Raw genomic sequence first — 18,794 nt, 5'->3', positions numbered from 1 at the left:
CAACTGTTGGACCAAATCCAGTTTTTACATGGAAAAGGTTGGGTGTACGTTGGTTGGCAAATCCAAGTTGGTCTTACATTGGGCCAATGGTTGTTGCCAATGCTTGACCAACCATGGAAAAGTGAGTCAAAATCAGTTTTAAAAACTACTTTCTCGGGATAAGTCAACTTTCAAGAGTATGCTGTAAATAAATTAAGTGACACGTAACAGTATTTCTTTTTCAATATTTCAGTCACAGCACGTACTGGAAATAGAATATATTTTTAAATGAAAGTAGATGCTATTCTTAACGTCTAGTTACTCACCAGTCCTTTGTCAGCCGCTGTGGATGAAAGATATGTGGGAATTCCATGAAAGGTGGAAAACTAAGTAAACCAAGAAATATTTTTGTGCTACCACTTGAAGTTACCTTGAAAACAATGATACCATATGACCGAGAAAGTGCTGCGTATTTTTTTAAAATTTACATAAATAATTTGTACTGTAGTTTATATTTGGCCTCACAATAAATTAGCAGAAGACAAACCTATCTATACTTCAGTTTTCAGTACATTGGCCCAACGTAAATACCATACATTGGGCCAACATTGGAACAACAGCCAAAATTACCTTTCCCCAATGGTATGTTGTTACATTTGGCCAACCATTTTCAGTATGGTTGGGCCAAACACTTTTGGTTACTTGGTGGTTGGTATTTGTAGGGGGGATGGGGGGGATTTCCCCCCTCTGGGTACTTGTGTCTCCTCTGCTTGATAAATTTTATCCATGGGGGAAATGTTATGGCATAAAGTCATAATCTCAGCTGTCTCTACACTGTCAGTAGAATCCACCCCCCCACTGGAAATTTCTTAAATACCACACAGGTTACTTGGGTTCTTGCCACCATCTCTGTACCGCTACTACCGACTGCCACACTTCGTAACGGGATGCCACCTGGACACACACTAGCAGTGTCATATATCAGGTGATTATGGGCTTCTCTTGTCATTTTGAGGAGAAAGAAGAAATTAACAATTAAATTTTACCACTGCAAGGATCACAATACATTTTGTTTCATTCAAACATGATGCTTACCAATAGGGAGCTTGTTTCCAGCCAGCATGTACACTATATAGCCAAAAGTCTCTGGACACCCAAGTGAACATCCTGGTTTGGGCTTTGGCATTAATTTTGGCCAATGGCAACATGAACAGTGGTGTTTATGAGGACATTTTAGACAACAGTATGCTGCCCACACTGTGGCAACAGTTTGGAATGGACCCTTTTCTCTATCAACACAATAATGCCCCTGTCCATAAAGCAGGGTCCACTGCATCGTGGTTTGAGGACAATCAGCTGGATGTGCTTAGTTGGGCCTCACAAAACCCTGACTGGAACCCTATACAACATATTTGGGATGAACTGGAGCGTCAGTTGCATGCCACTCGACCGAAAACCACCTATTAACTATTCACAAGGCTACAGGACGAATGGATAAAAATTCCAGCAGCAATATACCAGAATTTAGTGCAAGCCTGCCCCGAAAAGTAAATGCTGTTACAATAGCGAAGGAAGGTCAGACATCTTATTAGTTACCTGGCTGGTGTCTTTGGAATGAACAGCACTGGGTGTCTGGAGACTTTTGGCCATATAGTGTATATGAAGCATATATCGTATTTCTCTTGCAACAAATACTCTCGGGCAAAAATAAAGAATGCACTTATTCAACACATAAAATTTTATTTTTATTATCCTTATAATATTTGTTCTCAACCACTGTTTATGAAAAAATATTCTCTCATACATGAAACAATTATGAATATATTCCTCTGAAATGGTCTTCCCGCTGATAAACTGGCACAAACTTTCACAATGAGCATGTCAAAGTCAACGCTTTTGTTAATTCATGAATTAACAAACAATGATAAACTTTCCACATTTACACATGTAGCAAGTTGTAAATACATATGTACAGAATAAGGCAAATAAACATCTCACCTCTACTATACTCAAAAAATAAAATTGAGTCTGCGCTGATACCACATTTGTTTTCATGAAAATGATGGACAAGAAACTTCTGAATATTACATAAACTAAAGTAGTAACAAACTTACACACGTTTATTAAGACTGAAATACGAACAGTAAATAATCTGAATACATCTGCTCGTAAAAAAAAAAAAAAAATGGCTGTAAAAATAATCACAAAAATAAATGAGTAGAATTTGTGATGGAAAATTTTCAGTCTGTATTTCATGAATATCTCTCTAAAATATATACACTACTACATGTATACTAATTTATGGTCAAATTAATAAATATTAACAATGCAATATAAAAAGTTAATGAGCATTCATAATGGATTTTGTATTTTTTTTTAAAAAAAGTAAAATGACATGAGTACTAATAAAATATCTAATAATCCATTTTGGCCAGATGTTAATGTGTGTGTGTAGAAGATTTAGGTGCATGGGGCATAAGAAGTTAAGATTGTTTCTACCCCAGTAACAGAATCTAAAACTGTCATTGAGATGTCTGAAGAACAACTTAATTTTTGTCTAAAAAATATATTTTTGGCTAAACCCATACAGTTAAGATGACAAAACAGAAAAATCAAAGTACAGTGTTAATCTTTAATGAAAATAAACCTCACTCAAGATTTTCAAAAGGGCAGAAAATATTGGAAAATTTTCATAATCTGTGATTTGATGAAACTGGAAAAACGTATCTCCAAATGTATAAGTAACTGGAAAATATTATCAAATGGAGCAATATTTTTACGAGAAATATGCACTCACCATTAACAGACTTATATTTTTACATGTAGCATGCTACACGAAAATATCACTGGGCATTGAAATATCACCATTTAATAGTATCACATTTCCCGACATTACTGTGTTTTTAATAAAATTTGAGCTATTTTTTTCTTTTCCTTTGGGAAACAAGCAAAAATCTGACGTAATACTATTACTCATCATTCCTTCTGGCAAGTTCATTATACATATCCCATTAAACCCTGAAGTCAATCCCTCCAGATATATACACATATGTTACACTTTCACAGGCCCACTTTCCAATGTCTTTAAGCACCACTGTATGCTTCTCTCTGCTTTCACAGGTACTCAGCGTAGGAAACCTGGAAGGTCTTCTTCAAAACCGGCAGCCTGGAAGAGAAAAACTAGATTGCAAACAGTCATTATGTATGATATTAATGTTAGAAAGCTAACGCGTAGTCTGGCAGACTACGCATGGGGTGCTGTTTTCATGTCTCACCCCCTTTCGCTCCCCACCCCATCTACCTTCACTTGGGTGAGAGAGACGGTCAGGGAAGTATTGGTGTTCTTATACAAGCGTTCCTTCAGTGTGTTCTTAAGGGGATGAGGGACAATTTTGCACCAGTTGTGCATTTATTTCAATATCGTCCGAATGGGCAATGCTACTGAGGGAAAAAGCTGGTGTTCAATAGAGTATGAATTTCTCTACATGTTGCAAGTGAAAGTGTTTTTTTAAAGTTGATTATTAAGCTAGATACAATGTTTGAAAAATATGATGAATAAGAATTTTCAGAAACCTATGTATTCCTTATGGGGAATCAACTTCAACTTAAAATTACGGCTAATCAAATGGAAGTTTCGACACTTTTCCGTCTGTCAATTACTACTTCAGTCTGTCCTTTTTCCGTTGATATATTTTTCTATGCCATCGGAAGTTTGATATTCCCAAGAGAACAAATAAAACAATACTTCCATCAGAGCAATGTATTTCTCCTTGCGTCCTACGGCCATCCTGGCAGTGTTGCCAAACCTGATGCACATAAAAGAGACAAATTTCACCGTAAACAGAGTAAAAACTTTCAAGGAGATAGATGTACGAAATTGAATAAAGTGCCTCCTGGGATACTTTTAGGTGTCAAATGAGTGGGGGTGTGGGTGAGGGGGTGCTGTTATTACCGTTAGCTTTAAAGTGATGGCAATTTGTTCTTAGTTTTCACAGTCTAGATCCGGCGACATCACCCATCTCAATAATCCACCGATGGTCGTGTGAAAAAGAAAAAGTATTCCCGGATAACAATATTACGTCCTCTTCACGTCAGCCAAGGCACTATAAGGAAAAGTAGCTGGGGATGTAAGAGGGGGTGGGGCGATGCAGCCAATATAACAATATCACATCACGTGCAAAATGTATACTTATGACAGAAGTTGTCTATGTAAGCCGAAGCATCGTAGTGGGGCAGGGGGCGGGTGCCATAGTTCACAGCCAAACGAGTGCATGAAAGAGCCAGATCTGTCTCCAAAAGAGCAAAGCTGGCAACAGTGATTGGCAGCTGCCGAAGAGAGAAGGACCTAAGGGAAATTGTCCCTCTCCCCCTTAATTGTGCGTCGCCTGGAGGACAAAACATTAGTCTCTACCTACACCAAAACTTCCACAACAACTTCGCCAGATTTTGCTAACATCCTGAACGTGGAAATACCAACAACTAATGCAGTTGCTCAACAACAACAAGGAAGGAAAATTTGTGCAGTCTGTTCCTCAGCAAGATGAGGATGGCCAGATTCTTCTGCTGCCGTGCCTCCAAAGCTAATTATGGTGAACACCAGTCAAAGTATTGTTTTCAGTACACACAAGACTTGCAAAAATGTAATTTTGCATTCCTGAATGCTATTCATATCTCTTCAAAGCAAATAATAACTTTTGTAGTAAATAAAATATGTTTTGCAAAATTTATACTGTGTTTTAATTCTGAAGAAATCAGTCCAGCAGACGAATGGTTAGCTTTAACGTTTGGCATGGGACACATTAGCTTTCCTGGGCTAAACCACGTTATGCAGGGATCAGATCACTTCCAGACCTACAAAAAGCTGTAAAGGTAAAAGGTAAAGTGCTCCCCTGTGCATAGCACCACGCCATGAAGGCATATAGGGGGTGTGGGGGTAACGCCCCACACTTTCTTGATCCGGTCGTGAGTGCAAGACAAAAAACTGTTCAAGTATAATCCCATGTTTTCAAGGCAAATTTTAAAAAAAATTCAAGGCTACAAATAATTCCTAGAAATAATATTATTAACCCCTTAGATGGGTAATTTGCACATATCAAATTTTTCCCATAGTGGGTAATTTTTTGTGGCAGCTCAGTCATTGGGCGTCTGATTACCATGAGAGAGCCCCAGGTTTGATCCCCGGCAGGGGAGAACCGGGATTTTTCAACCTGTTCAAGCGGCTCCGGCACCCACCCAACATCATATAAAGTTGGTACCTGGAGGAAACTCTGGGGTGTAAAGGCAGCCAGCGGCTTGGTGCTGATCACATCACCCCCACCTTTGGCCATGAAGAAAGTGTGGGGGCCCTAACACACACCCCCTTAAGTCTTTATGGCATGGTGCAAAGCACAGGGGAGCATTTTTGTGGGTAATTTTATAAATTACACATCCTCATCAGTCATCACTCTCCAAAAATGCATCCTCTATACTCGAAGAAAATAGAGGACTCCTTTCCCTGCTTAGATAACCTGTGGTTGACAGCCCTTGAAGGGCCTAGGCAGATCTCCCTTCCACATTCCTACCTAGAGGTGTGGAGATCTTCAACTGGTAATGGGGTGACGTGGGGTCAGCATGTCGAACCCCCAAGGAGATTTCCGAAACCGGGTTACGCTACTCACTCTTAGCTCCCCAATTTCCTCACGATGGTGAGCTGCCACCGGTCCTATATACAGGCCCAGAACCAAAAAACTGAACCCAGAAGAACTCGAACCGATGCCGTCCTGCGGAGGAGAACTTCGCTGCTTAGAGTAATCATGAACAAATGCAAGACTTGAAGTTGCAAGAAGGCAGGTGTCCCAGGTTCGAATCTCAGCCTGGGCATGGATGACTTATTTTCCTGTAGTTTACGGTTATTACAAGGATAAGAAAACAGATTTTCTTTGTGACGTTTCAGGAGAACACACGCTCCTTTCATCAGACATTTATATTCATTTTGACTAAAGATACAGTTATAACAATGGTTAGTAATTTTTTAAACAAAAAGAATCCGTTATATAATGGATGTTGTCAATGTTACATTGTTGTAATATAGCAACTTAACTGTGAAAAGAAGCAGTCTGTTTTATTTTTATTTCAGATAAAAAAATATTTTTGATCACATTATTTTTTTATATTTAAAATTATGAATCCCAAATATCATCAGGTAAGTCAAATTCATCATTGTTTTCACAAAGTCTCTTGATGTTTTCTGTTACATTAAATTTTACAACAATGTAACTACAGGAAAATAATTCTACAATGCAAGCAATGCATACATACAAGAAAAACTATTGGACATGGATGTCTGTAATGAATTTAATCACTCACCCTCATTGTCGTGATTAGGCAAAAGTGCCGGAAAAGCAACATAAATATCAATCAAGATATAAGGGTCGTTCAAGTGAAACATAGACAGAGCTGGTAACACTGCTAGTATTTGACAGGGAAGCTAGATGGTGGCAACACTGTAGGGCTTGGTGGTTTGTAGTAACAGAACATAATGTGCGCTGTCTGTTGCATGCATCTGCTGAGTAGAGAAGGGAGTGAAAGCATAAGGGGTGTGCAATAGATACCTGCAAGTACGTACACAATTCAATTCATGTGCAAAATCTTTCGGCAAATGCAAGCCGTGTATGAGGATGCATGTTTCAAAAGAAGCATGTGTTTAAGTGATGTGCAGAGTTTTGAGGTGGATGGATATTGATGGGGGATCTCCCACGACCAGGAAAAGTGACAGTAATCACTGAGAACAAGATTGCCGCTGTAGACACGATGGTGAAAGACAATTGCTGGGTAACTGGACACTCTGTGCCATTTTCAATGGGATGTTATGGAGCACCCATCATACATCCCAGATCTTTCTCCTTGTAACTTTCACATCTTTAGTCCACTGAAGAAGGCTCTGAAGGATAAGCGTTTCGTCCCCGATCAAGCAGTTTAAAATGCTGTGGAAGAGTGGTTGAACACGCAACCAGCATCCTTCTTTGCGGACGTATCCAGAAACTTGTTCATCATTGGGACCGTTGCATGAACGGTGGGGATGCTTATCTGTAGCCTCTGTCGAAGTAATACCACTACACTATCTTTGTGATATTGTGTATTTTCTTGCATATAAACAGCTTTAGCTTTTACACCCCAGTCTATGTTTCATTTGAACGACCCTTATAAATGCTCACATGGCTTTTGAATTGGAAAGCACCTTGTGTCTCCATCTCGTGAAGATTATGCCAAGTTAAATACTCTGAAGCTTACAAAGAGTGACATCTCATGGCGGAAATGTGAAATAACTCAATAGTGAAAGAATTATGTCATCATATGCGGTAGATATTAGCCTTAATAATGTCGAGGATGAATATATCCATGAAATTGACTGCAGATAACGTGTATTTGTCATGCACACTTAAAGTGTTAAGTGGCCGAACATTCTTTAAATTACACAACACTTTTTACCAATATTACATTTAGGAATTAAGAATTCATTGATGCCAGAAATTAAACGAGGACTCTGCTTATTATAAACATGAAGAATTAACTGTACCAAGCCTTAAATTGGTAATTATTTGAAAGAATTCACAAAGGCATGCTTATTCTTGAGACATACCTTTTACTTCTGCAGCAAACAAAACAGTCTCAGCTTACTGAAAACTTGACAGGGATCTAACCAGAGTCCTTAGAATTCTGTGCTAATACTTTACCACTGAGCTATCATGTACCAAAACAACCTCTGGATAGATACCATGTGTAGAACATTGAAACTTTGAGCAATAGATTCAGTCACTAAAGACATAATGCATATTAATAGAGGCCAGTGGAGGCGATTGGGTCCCAAAAACGGGGGGGGGGGGGGCAAGGTGCCAAAACTGGAGGGGGGAAAGACAGAACATATCCCTTCGTAGATAAGATTTAGCATACTGTGGGGCTGAAAGTGGCGAAAACTGGGGGGGGGGGCAACTGCCCCCTCTCGCCGCCACTGATAGAGGCACATAATTTTGGTAAATTAAAAAGCAAAATTTTAGTATAAAAACAAAGAGTCAATTTCGGGTTGAAAGCAGTAAATAAAATAAAATTTTGGTTTTAAAATTGTGAATATAATCCTAAATTTGATTTCATATTCCTTCTAATAGCATATTTATGTAGATACCAGAGTATTAAGTTTGTTCCTGTATAAAGGGGTCCATTTTTGCTTCTCAAATAATTACAGCAGAATTAATCAATTTTTCATGAATTTCATAACTTGCAGGATAATTCAAACTTCAGAAAGTGTCACGTCAGTAAATAAACTTTAAATTTCATGTTTAGGAGTCTATTTTGAATTTTGCAGTTCATTTTGCAATATTTCGTGACAAAACAGGGTAGGAAAATGCATGTCACACCTTTCAGAAACATGAAAAATGAACATTACAATGTGTTACTTCACATTTCATGTTTTTTATTCAAAAAAGAAATATGCACGCCTCTATATTAATAATATGGCTTGTAAGATTAATGTGGCTATATTGAAAAAATGTGAAGATTGAGTGCCTTGAATTGAAGAAATTTCCACTCAGTAGATATCCTAAGGTAAGGGATTGTTACACTGACAGGAAAAGGGGACCGACTACATCTAGAACACTTACCTTTGACACAGCCCTGAATCCATAAACAGAGCATATTCCCAGCACAAACATCGCAACATGAGGAACATATTTCAAGCTGACGGGGCAAGTCCGTTTCTTCAAGAGAGCATTGAGTAAATTTATCTTCTTCTCGGAGTAAGGTGGATATCGAAAACTGAAAAGAAAAGTTGTAAAATAAGCACCAATTGAATATTCAATCTGCATTGCATTACTTATTGTTACAGTTGTATCAGTGGTTTATGAAGATACTAATAACAGTGTTGATATGATTTAAAATAGCGATTTTTCTCTATGCAGAATCTAAGCAAGAGCCATTCCATGTGAAAGTGGGCAAACAAGGATAATTTCTTTTTTATTTAAAGTATGACTTATCATGTGTGAAATTAAAGGAAAAGCTATGCATAATTTGCAATTATTAATACAAACATTGGTTTCATGGCTTTTAAATAACGTTGTTTCGGACGTATTACTTTTTATAGTAGAAATGGGATTTTAACACATTGGGGTCTCACGACGGGCATAGCCCGCAGTTCACTTAAAGTCAAAGTGGACGAACGACGGGCATAGCCCATCCTGCGGTATGCAATCGCTTTGCCGATTGAACGACGGGCTATGCTCGTACTTCGTCTCATGCGCGTGTTCATTCAAGCCCCTCTGTTGAAATTCCGATCGCTAGGTGACTCATGTGCTATTTTTTATCTCGCACCTGCGACTGTTTGTTGTCGAGTTGATGTACTGTGTATTGTTTAGAATGGCGTCGTTAGATCCAGACTGCATAGTGGAAATTCTGCATGAGGATTCCACCTCAGAGTTTGAAGTTAGCGACGATTTTGAAGATTTGGAAGGTAGGTTACATTCGTAATAATTATTGTCGACAATATAAACAGTGTTGCAAACTCTAATATTTTATGAATGAAGTGAGAAGAGGTAATTTTTTTGGGTCTATTGATCTTGCCTCTTGCTTGATTCTCCTACATGCACTGATGTATTTTTAGTTTTCCATTTATAATTTTGTATAGTATATGTCAAATGAAAATTTATTTCATTTATTTATTTGTTTAATTTTTACAGATGACGCAGAACCAACTGATACATCGTCTGGTCCTGTCCTGCAGCCACTTTTTCATACAAAAGATAATTATTTGTAATTTGTAATTATTTTTTGTTATGTGCACATAAGTATTCTTATGCGAGATTCAAAAGATGTATTGATAGTTTATGTAGTTAATTATTGAAATTTCCAGATTACGAAATTAAAATATTTCTAAATTAACATTTGTTACAATGTTGTACTTTTTTCTTCTTCACAAAACATTGCTGAAAAAATATTAAAAAATGTCTGAAAATGAAAAGAAAATTTAACAAATTTTTGTTCATTGAAAAGAGGAAGTTTTGTAGATTTAAGAAATATGTGGTAAATAAAAACAAATTAAAAATGTTTTTTCTATGATTTTTTGAATAACAACCAAAAACCGCAGACCAGAGGCAAAAATGCTGTATTATGATGCCAGACCCGAATGTGTTAAGTGTGGTGTTCAGGGGTGCCAAAACGTGGGTGGCCAGAGGGCCCAATGTATAAATTTTAACATTTTGGAACATATTATTTATGTGATGAAAATTCCATAAATTAATTGAGGATTCTGCGTGAAAACATCGACACAGGGATTCTCTCGTGCAAACATGTATAACATGATGAAGAGTTTTTCTCGGGGCTATCAACCAGGTAATTTCTGGATAGGCTTCCGAGCTAATACCACTCTCATCTTCAGGGATTCATTTCAATCCCTGCTCTCGAAAGCTCAGAAGCCTATCCGGAAATCACCTGGTTGATATCCCGAGAAAATATCTATCTTTTGCCACCAGTAAAGCTCCAAGAATTATTTCATGTATAGAATGGGTTGACTTGTATCTCTGTACTTCGTTCTCTGTAGATAGAAGTGACATTGACTCTTGGTAGCTATCCAGAACTCATCTGGGAAATATTCCAAGACTGTAAAACTCAATATGCTGACCAAGGCAGAAATTTATTTTATTATAAAACAAACTAAACGTAACGTTTCAACCTTCTAGCAAGGTCTTCTGCAGACTCTGCACCAAGTACAAATGTAACAAGGTACAAAACAGGATGAAATATATACACAAACATTACTCCCCTCCAGACTATTAGAAAGTTGTTCAAGAAGATTCTAGCAGGTGGCTTTCCCTTGTCAACTGAAAGAGAATGTGGTTGGACTCTTTATCTCACACTCTTTTTCCTTCCTTCTTCTCTCCTCTTTCTCTCTTGTCCTTCCAAATCTTTCTAACACCTTCTTCCATTCTTTGTTTAACTTCAGTCCCCCATTCCAGTTCATTGTGCCTTCTTCACCTTTCTTCTCTATTTCCTTGGCCTCCTTCCATTTTCTCACTAGCATTCTCTTCTCCCTTCCTATCTGCTTAGCCTCATCCCACTCTGTCATGTCCTGTTTCTCTCGTGTGTTTAAATATCGCATTTCTCTCTCTCTCTCTTAAGTCGTACATCATCCCTATGTTGTTTCAACCTGTCTTTCAGCCTCTTTCTCATTTCTCATATGTACACACTCTGACATTCTTTACATATAATTATAATTCCAAGACTCTTCACTACTCAAGGAGATGATCTGCATTTATGTGCATTCCAGGAAAGATATTTGCCTTTTTCAGAAAATTTTGTAATCCACTTCTATCATCATCTTTTGTGCTGTTGGAATAGTGTATTCCCTCAAAATTAGCAAGTTCATTTTACAGAAATTGACTGTCTGAACTTTCAGACCAATCAATTGATATGAGATAGGCAAGGTTTCTCACCTAAGCAACATGTGCTCCTTCAGTCAGTAAACACACATTCGCTCATGTGCCACAAAACTTTACCAAAGGTAATACTAATAAAATGCAAAAATAACAATGAGGTAATTACTGTAAATACTAGGGCTGTGCCGATACTCTTATCGATTCCCACCAATACCAATTCCTGAAAATTGCAATACAGTAAAACCTCATTAATCCGGACTAATGGCGGGGATAAGTTGACCGCTTTAACGAAAGTCCGGATTAACTGAAATATTATTATGGTGTATTTAAAGGGCATAGGCCTAAATACACTATACAGTACAGTACAAAGTCTGTGGGAAACTGAATTTAATCAGTGGTTGACTGCCTTTTCTTTGGGAAGTTCTCTTGTTGACTTCCAGCCACATTTAAAACCTTGCATTCTGCTTTTTTTTGCCTTTTGCTTGTCCAGATTAAGCGAAGTCCGGCTTATCGGGGTACGGATTAATGAGGTTTTACTGTAATTATTAGGGGTCGGAAGTTGAGGAAAAATCCTTTTTTTCCAAGTGTCCGAAGACGAGGCCCAACATAATATATGTTCATTTTGGGTTATTGTAGGCCAGAAAAAGGTGGGTTTTATTTGTCCTTTTTTGCGTTTTCGGCGTTTTTGGCTTATTGGTCCTTTTTTAGCCTTTTTTAGGTCTTGACGGCTTTTTTTCCAACTTCACCTTCTTTCGACTACGTTTTAACTGCCCATTCTCAATTCGAATCATCATCAGTTCATCACCTCTTAAACATCCTTTCTGTAGTAAAGAAATATATTAGAACCATCCCTGAAACGAGAGAAAAGCATTTTTGGACAACTGAAGCAGGTACCGTACAAGGTCTTTTAACCGTAACTTGTCTGGAAGGTCGTGCTGTAAGTGGCAACTTTCTCTTGTTTTGAAGCCTTCAGTTTTTTCGCACTGTGTGTTCCATACCACCAGAATTTTGTATTTTCTTTTATTCATTAAATATGTAATTAAAACTGAAGTTATTAATTAATTTGGATCACATTTATATGTCCTTTTTTTGGCAATTTATAGGTCTTCAACTTCCGAGCCCTGGTAATTATTATTATTTTTTTTCAAAATGTTGATCAATATTAGTGAGTAATTATTCTTCTCCAATTGTATGCATCCATTTACCAAGAAATTTGCTTTTGAATATTCAACAATTACATCAGAATATTAAAATAGATGTTGTGTAATCACAAAATATAGTTCCTGTGCAAATTGTTGCAAAATGAAAAGAAAGTTTGAATCTTGCATAATTTACAGGACAATTACACCCTGCAAAAGTGCCGAGCAGTTTTTTGTGGACCCCGTGAAATTCCAAAATGCCGGAAAAGCATCGGCTCATATCGGTTGATGAATTCCAACCGATACTTTCCAATACCGATACATCGGCTTAGCCCTAGTAAATACCTATCAAATATTTTTGTTCCATAGCTTCTGATTATTAACTATAACAATATAATGATGTACACTTACGCTCCAAGCTTCTCTCCTATAGGGTTAAAATTCCTGACAAGAACACCTTTTTTGTGTGTGAATGTATTAAAGCTGTGAACGCCATGGTAGGCGCCCATTCCACTGTGGCCTACGCCTCCAAACGGGAGACCGTCAACTGAAAATTGATAAAAGCAAAGATGGTTATTGTATTCCTACATTAGTATATTCCTCCGACCCATATTAATTGAAAATGGTTATGAATTGTAATATTTAGTATATATACAAATTGATTAGCTTGTGGAACGCCTATTTACTGGTATAAATATACATGTTTGAATGCCTATTTACTGGTATAAATACAGTGGAACCTTGATTACTCGAATTTGAGGGGAAAAAGTAAAGAATTTGAGGTATCGAGGATTTTGACTTGCCAAGGTTCGAGTTATTGAGGTCCAAAATCACAGGCATCTGAACGTCAGCACTACATATACCTATAACGTATGTAGCATCCATGGACGTCCACAGGATTTTTTCCAGGGGGGCAAACGAAGGCAAATTTTCCCCAAAAAGAGTGTTGTTCACTAAAAAACATTGCTTAAATTTGAAATTATTGTGTTCATGCAATAATTAACACACAGTATTGTGGCTAAAATGAAATTATATGTGTGAAATACATATTTTTATGGTTGACTTTCACTTTCCAGGGGGGCATGGCCCCCTTGCCCCTCCCTTTCAGACGCCCATGGTAGCATCATTGACATTGTACGTACGCATTCTACACTTCGATTTATTGAGGTCTGTGCGACTAAAACTTTGAGTTATAGAGGTGATTAGAATTTAACTTCAACTCATAGAGGTTTTTCATAGTCTACCTTCGAGTTATTGAGCTCGAACGGCATCCCATAAACTGTACAAAAATTCATCTAATCAAGGTTTTATTACAGTTGTTGAGGTAAAATTAGTATTGAGTGTTATGGACAATTCAGGGGATTACAAAAAATTAGACTTATCAAGGAATTTGAGATGTTGTGGTGCGATTTTTTTTATTTGTTTTATTTTTCAGTAGACTCGCAATTATCCGAGCTAATTGGGACCGAGATTACCTCGGATACGGAAAAACTCTGATAATACGGATAATAGGTCGTAAATGACGAAACATCACTTAAAACTGTATAGTAATTATTTATTACTAGTACAACATAAATGAGAAGATTACTTTTTCCGCTTAGAATAGGGCTACACAGACTTAAACACTACGGTAACAATCGGATACACCGACAACGTAACGCACACGTGCAGCGCGGACGGTGACTTGACTCCATAAACAAACCGGGGGTACGTTATGAAGTGCGATGTCTTCCAACCACTCCCTCGGTTAACCCGGAGCCTCGGTTAATCGAGACTGTTAATCGCGAGTCTACTGTACTTCCCTTTTTGTGCCAATTTGGCTAATTTGCGAAGATGGGGATGAGTGATGATATGATGAAATTGATGAATTGACACTCACAAACATCCATGTCCAGGCCAGGATTTGAACCCAGGATGTGCTAACCACTCCACCATGGGGGCCGGCTGTTGAGGTTCGAATTATCAAGGTTCCACTGTATACAACATGCTTGAATATTACAAGAGTGGTGCTAAGCCTAACATTAGCAATGTGTAGGATTGATTTGCTTTATTTTACTTCTCTTGTTGTGCCACTCTTGACTAATTTAGGGTACCCCAAAAGCAAACATGCAACCTGCAACTCTTCCACAACCCGACCACTAGGCTATCCCTTCTACAATGCTCCTTGTTTTACAGGCTGCCAGAAATCTACAACAAACTTCCCCTGGATGTAGATATTTTCCTTCCAGAATGTAATTTTTATGTATTACTGACCAAGAACATGTAAATCTATCCCTTCTTGTTTTTATCTTTTGTTATTTTTGTTTCTACTTTATGTTGTTTCAGTGTAAAATGGCCAAATAAGACTATCTGAAACTCTGAGTAAATAAATAAAAATTTGTGAAGATGAGGATGAGTGATGAAATGATGAATGGACAATCGCAAACATCCATGACCAGGCTGGGATTCGAACCCAGGACCTCTGGCATCATAGCACAATATGTAACCATTCCGCCAAGGGGGCCGGCTCAATTGTGTAGGATAAATGATTTCGTTTTGATCCTCAATAATGATGGTGGCTAATTGAGTTGTGCATAGAAACAAAGGGGCAAAAGGCAGGGTGAAAGGTGAAGGACCTGGGAAGAAGAGAAAGGAAGAGTGAGTGAGAGTGAGTGTGTGAGAGAAAGTGAGTGAGTGAGTGTGTGAGAGAGAAAGTGAGTGAGTGAGTGTGTGAGAGAGAAAGTGAGTGAGTGAGTGTGAATGAGTGAGTGAGTGTGAGAGAGAGAGAGTGAGTGTGTGAGAGAGAGAGAGTGAGTGAGAGAGAGTGAGTGAGTGAGAGTGAATGAGTGAGTGTGAGAGAGAGAGTGAGTGTGAGAGAGAGAGAGAGTGAGAGATAGAGTGAATGAGTGAGTGTGAGAGAAAGTGTGTGTGAGAGAGAGAGAGTGAGTGAGAGATAGAGTGAATGAGTGAGTGTGAGAGAAAGTGTGTGAGAGAGAGAGTGAGTGAGTGAGTGAGTGTGTGTGAGAGAGAGAGAGAGAAAGAGAGAGAGTGAGTGATAGATAGAGTGAGTGAGTGTGAGAGAGAGTGAGAGAAAGAGAGATAGTGAGAGAGAGAGAGTGTGTGTGAGAGAGAGTGTGAGAGAGAGTGAGTGAGTGAGTGAGTGTGAGAAAGAGAGAGAGTGAGTGAGAGTGAGAGAGAGAGTGTGTGTGTGAGAGAGAGAGTGTGTGTGCGAGAGAGAGAGTGTGTGTGAGAGAGTGAGTGAGAGAGAGTGAGAGAAAGAGAGATAGTGTGTGAGAGAGAGAGAGAGAGTGAGAGAGAGAAAGAGAGATAGTGAGAGAGAGAGAGAGTGAGAGAGTGAGTGAGTGAGTGAGTGAGAGAGAAAGAGAGATAGTGAGAGCGAGAGAGAGTGTGAGAGAGAGAGAGTGTGAGTGTGTGAGAGAGAGAGAGAGAGTGAGAGATAGAGTGAGTGAGAGAGAGTGAGATAGTGAGAGTGTGAGAGAGAGATAGAATGAGAGAGTGAGAGAGAGAGTGAGAGAAAGAGAGAGTGAGATAGTGAGCGAGAGAGAAAGAGAGAGAGATAGAGTGAGAGTGAGTGAGTGAGAGAGATAGAGTGAGTGAGTGAGTGAAAGAGAGAGAGAGAGAGAGAGAGAGAGAGAGAGAGAGAGAGAGAGAGAGAGAGAGAGAGAAGGAAAGAGAAGAGAAACACAATCTCTAGTAAGGTAAAGTACCCCGTGATACAGCACCATGCCATGAAGTCATATTTAGGGGATGTGGGGGTAGGGCCCCACACATTCTTGATCTTTGCCATTTTGGAGGTGATGTGATCAGCATCATGCTTGGGCTAGAACAAGGCTAAAAATTTTCCGACCTTATAACCTGTCCCAGCTAACTGTAGAGCAGGACCACGCCTACTGGCAGAGGAGGAGGAAGGAAATCGAGTGGTGAAAGCACAGTGTTGCCAACCGTACGGTCCAGACCTTAGTCCATACGCTAAATGTACGGCTTATCAAAATTTGCACTTTCTGTTTTATCCCTAAGAAATTCTGAAATCAAGCATATGGACCTAGAGACAATGGTCCATTTGCAATGTGTGTTTGGTATTATTGTTTTCAAAAGTTTGCAACACTTACAGTAAGGAGGAAATCCGGTAACTCCCGTCGCTCATTACACAATCCCGTTCCTCTCACTGTTCATTGGTGGAGCCGTCTCGCATCACTACTTGCGCAGAGACTTATTCCTGTTCATCTGGTCTACAGTTAGCTGGTACAAAGTTTAGATCTCCCATGTGATAGTCAGATGTCCTACCAACTAAGAATACCGCGGCTCTAATCTAATCTCTAAAAGAAATTCTGCAATAAATGTGGAGTTATTTTGAGGAAAGAAATGTTTTTGCTCTTTCAATTGGAAATTTCTACTGCTTAAAGTAGACAAAAATCTACTGTTTTCTTGAAAAGCTACCAAAACCAAATGGTTTTGATTAAGTTTGTGTTTTAAGTCCACTTCATGCACAGTAAGGCTAATCAGGACTGGACCTAAAGTTTTAAGTTGGATCCGAACCAATGTGCCTCCACCTGGTATCAAACCCAGGAACCCTTGATTACAAGGCGAATACTTTACCGGGGAGGCTCCAATGGTTTTCTACTGAACATTTTTAGTAGGTCTAATGAACAGTAAAGGAACTACAAGTGAAAATATCTATTCAGTATTATGTTTAATATGATATGGGGCATGGGGTAACTTGGGGTGTAATTTTGAGGGGCAGAAATGAACTTAGGGCTTCATTTTTGGGGGAGAGGAGGGTGCAGAGACTTGAAAGTTTTTCATCCCATAACAATTTGTTCCTTTCAGAATTATTTGCTAAATAACTGTTGCATCTGCAAAATCACAAATATTGCTCCTTATTTGAATGTAAAATTTTGGGTGCGTCAGCACTTAGGCTATCTTGCACCCGTCACATTATACGGGGGCCAGCCCCTTACCATTACAAATGACAACTCTAACATTGCATAACTAAAAATCTTAAAATCTTCTGACTTCTGTTAAAAGCTGAGGCTCTAAACGGGCACTCAGCACACACAAGGACAAAAAACAGGACAACACACACAAAATTATACTGGCCATAGTGCCAGTCGCCAGAGCCTCGTTAGTGTACAGTCCAGGGTGTACTACGTGGAAGTGACGGTTGACTTTTAGGCCCCTACGTGGAAGGTACACCTTACACCCCTATTGCTCCTAATTACTTTGCTTAATATAGAAAAGAATAAGATCATGCGGGTGACTAAAGAGGAGAAGGAAAATGAAGCCCTGAATATAATATGTGAAGGGAAACAACTAGAGAAAGTAGAAACATATGAATACTTAGGAACCATCATAAGTAGCAGTGGGAAAATTGATCAAGAGATAATGAATAGGACAAAGAAGGCAGCATCAGCATATTATCAAATGAGTAATACTTTAGTGGGAAAAAGAGAGATCAGTCCAAAAACAAAAATGCAACTCTACAACTCAATTGTAGTTCCCATCATGGGCTATGGCACAGAGAGCTTAGCACTCCAAGATAAACATGAAGTAAATGTCAAGCAACAGAGATGAAATATCTCAGAAGAACAGTGGGGAAAACTCGAAAAGACAGAATAAGAAATGAAAGAATAAGAGAAGAGGTAAAACAAAAGAAGACAATGACTGAAGTAATAGAGGAACGCCAGCTGAAGTGGTATGGACATGTAAATAGAATGAATGAAGATAGGAAAGCCAAGCAAGTGATGGAGATGAGGGTTGAGGGTAGAGTAGGAAGAGGCAGGCCAAGAAATACATTGGACGATAGAATAGAAAAGATAGGATTAAAATATGGAAAAACTAAGAACGAAATGGGAAGAATGAGTCGAGACCGGATGGAGTGATGAGATGGACAGAACGAGGTACCCGACGCCAGGAGCGCCGACTTGTCAAAATTATTGGGGGGGGGGGGCTCTGATCACTGAAATTAAATTAATAAATGACTCACTCTCTCCCTTTTAAGTTTTGGCCTCAGTGTTCGGAATATCATAAAAGACAGGGGTGTGCGGGATCCCGAAAAGTCGGGACCGGGATTGGGGAAAAAAAAATCCATCCCGATTTGGACTTCGGGAAATGATTTCCCGACTTTTCGGGAAATATTGAATGCTCATATTAAAATGTTGTTATTTCTCGACGTTTTCTGCATTGTCAATTTCTGGAACTTATCGTAAATTGTTAGTTTTTAATCCAGAAATCACTTAAAGTGGAAATGACGTGTAGAATTCGAGATTTTCAGAGCTTC

At 38.7% G+C, this 18,794-nt stretch overlaps 1 protein-coding gene across 5 annotated transcripts in view; it reads right to left on the bottom strand.

Moving 5' to 3' along the window:
* Positions 1-1,705: 1,705 nt before the first annotated feature.
* The window catches only part of LOC145981981 (aldehyde dehydrogenase, dimeric NADP-preferring-like), a 183,758-nt gene continuing 166,669 nt past the window's right edge, over positions 1,706-18,794 (bottom strand). For all 5 annotated transcript variants that reach the window (XM_083115497.1, XM_083115496.1, XM_083115498.1 and 2 more), the window contains exons 10-12: positions 12,929-13,064; positions 8,613-8,766; positions 1,706-3,145 (exon numbers count right to left, since the gene is read on the bottom strand). In XM_083115497.1, the coding sequence (XP_082971623.1) occupies positions 3,104-3,145; positions 8,613-8,766; positions 12,929-13,064 (332 nt within the window). In that variant the 3' untranslated portion in view covers positions 1,706-3,103. The remainder of the gene's footprint in view (positions 3,146-8,612; positions 8,767-12,928; positions 13,065-18,794) is intronic.

Source organism: Lepisma saccharinum, chromosome 30 (genome assembly GCF_977018435.1).
Source record: "Lepisma saccharinum chromosome 30, izLepSacc3.1, whole genome shotgun sequence".
In the NCBI taxonomy this organism is placed as follows: domain Eukaryota; kingdom Metazoa; phylum Arthropoda; class Insecta; order Zygentoma; family Lepismatidae; genus Lepisma; species Lepisma saccharinum.
The sequence above is the reverse complement of the archived record's forward strand: the minus strand, read 5'-3'. Positions and strand labels throughout refer to the sequence as shown.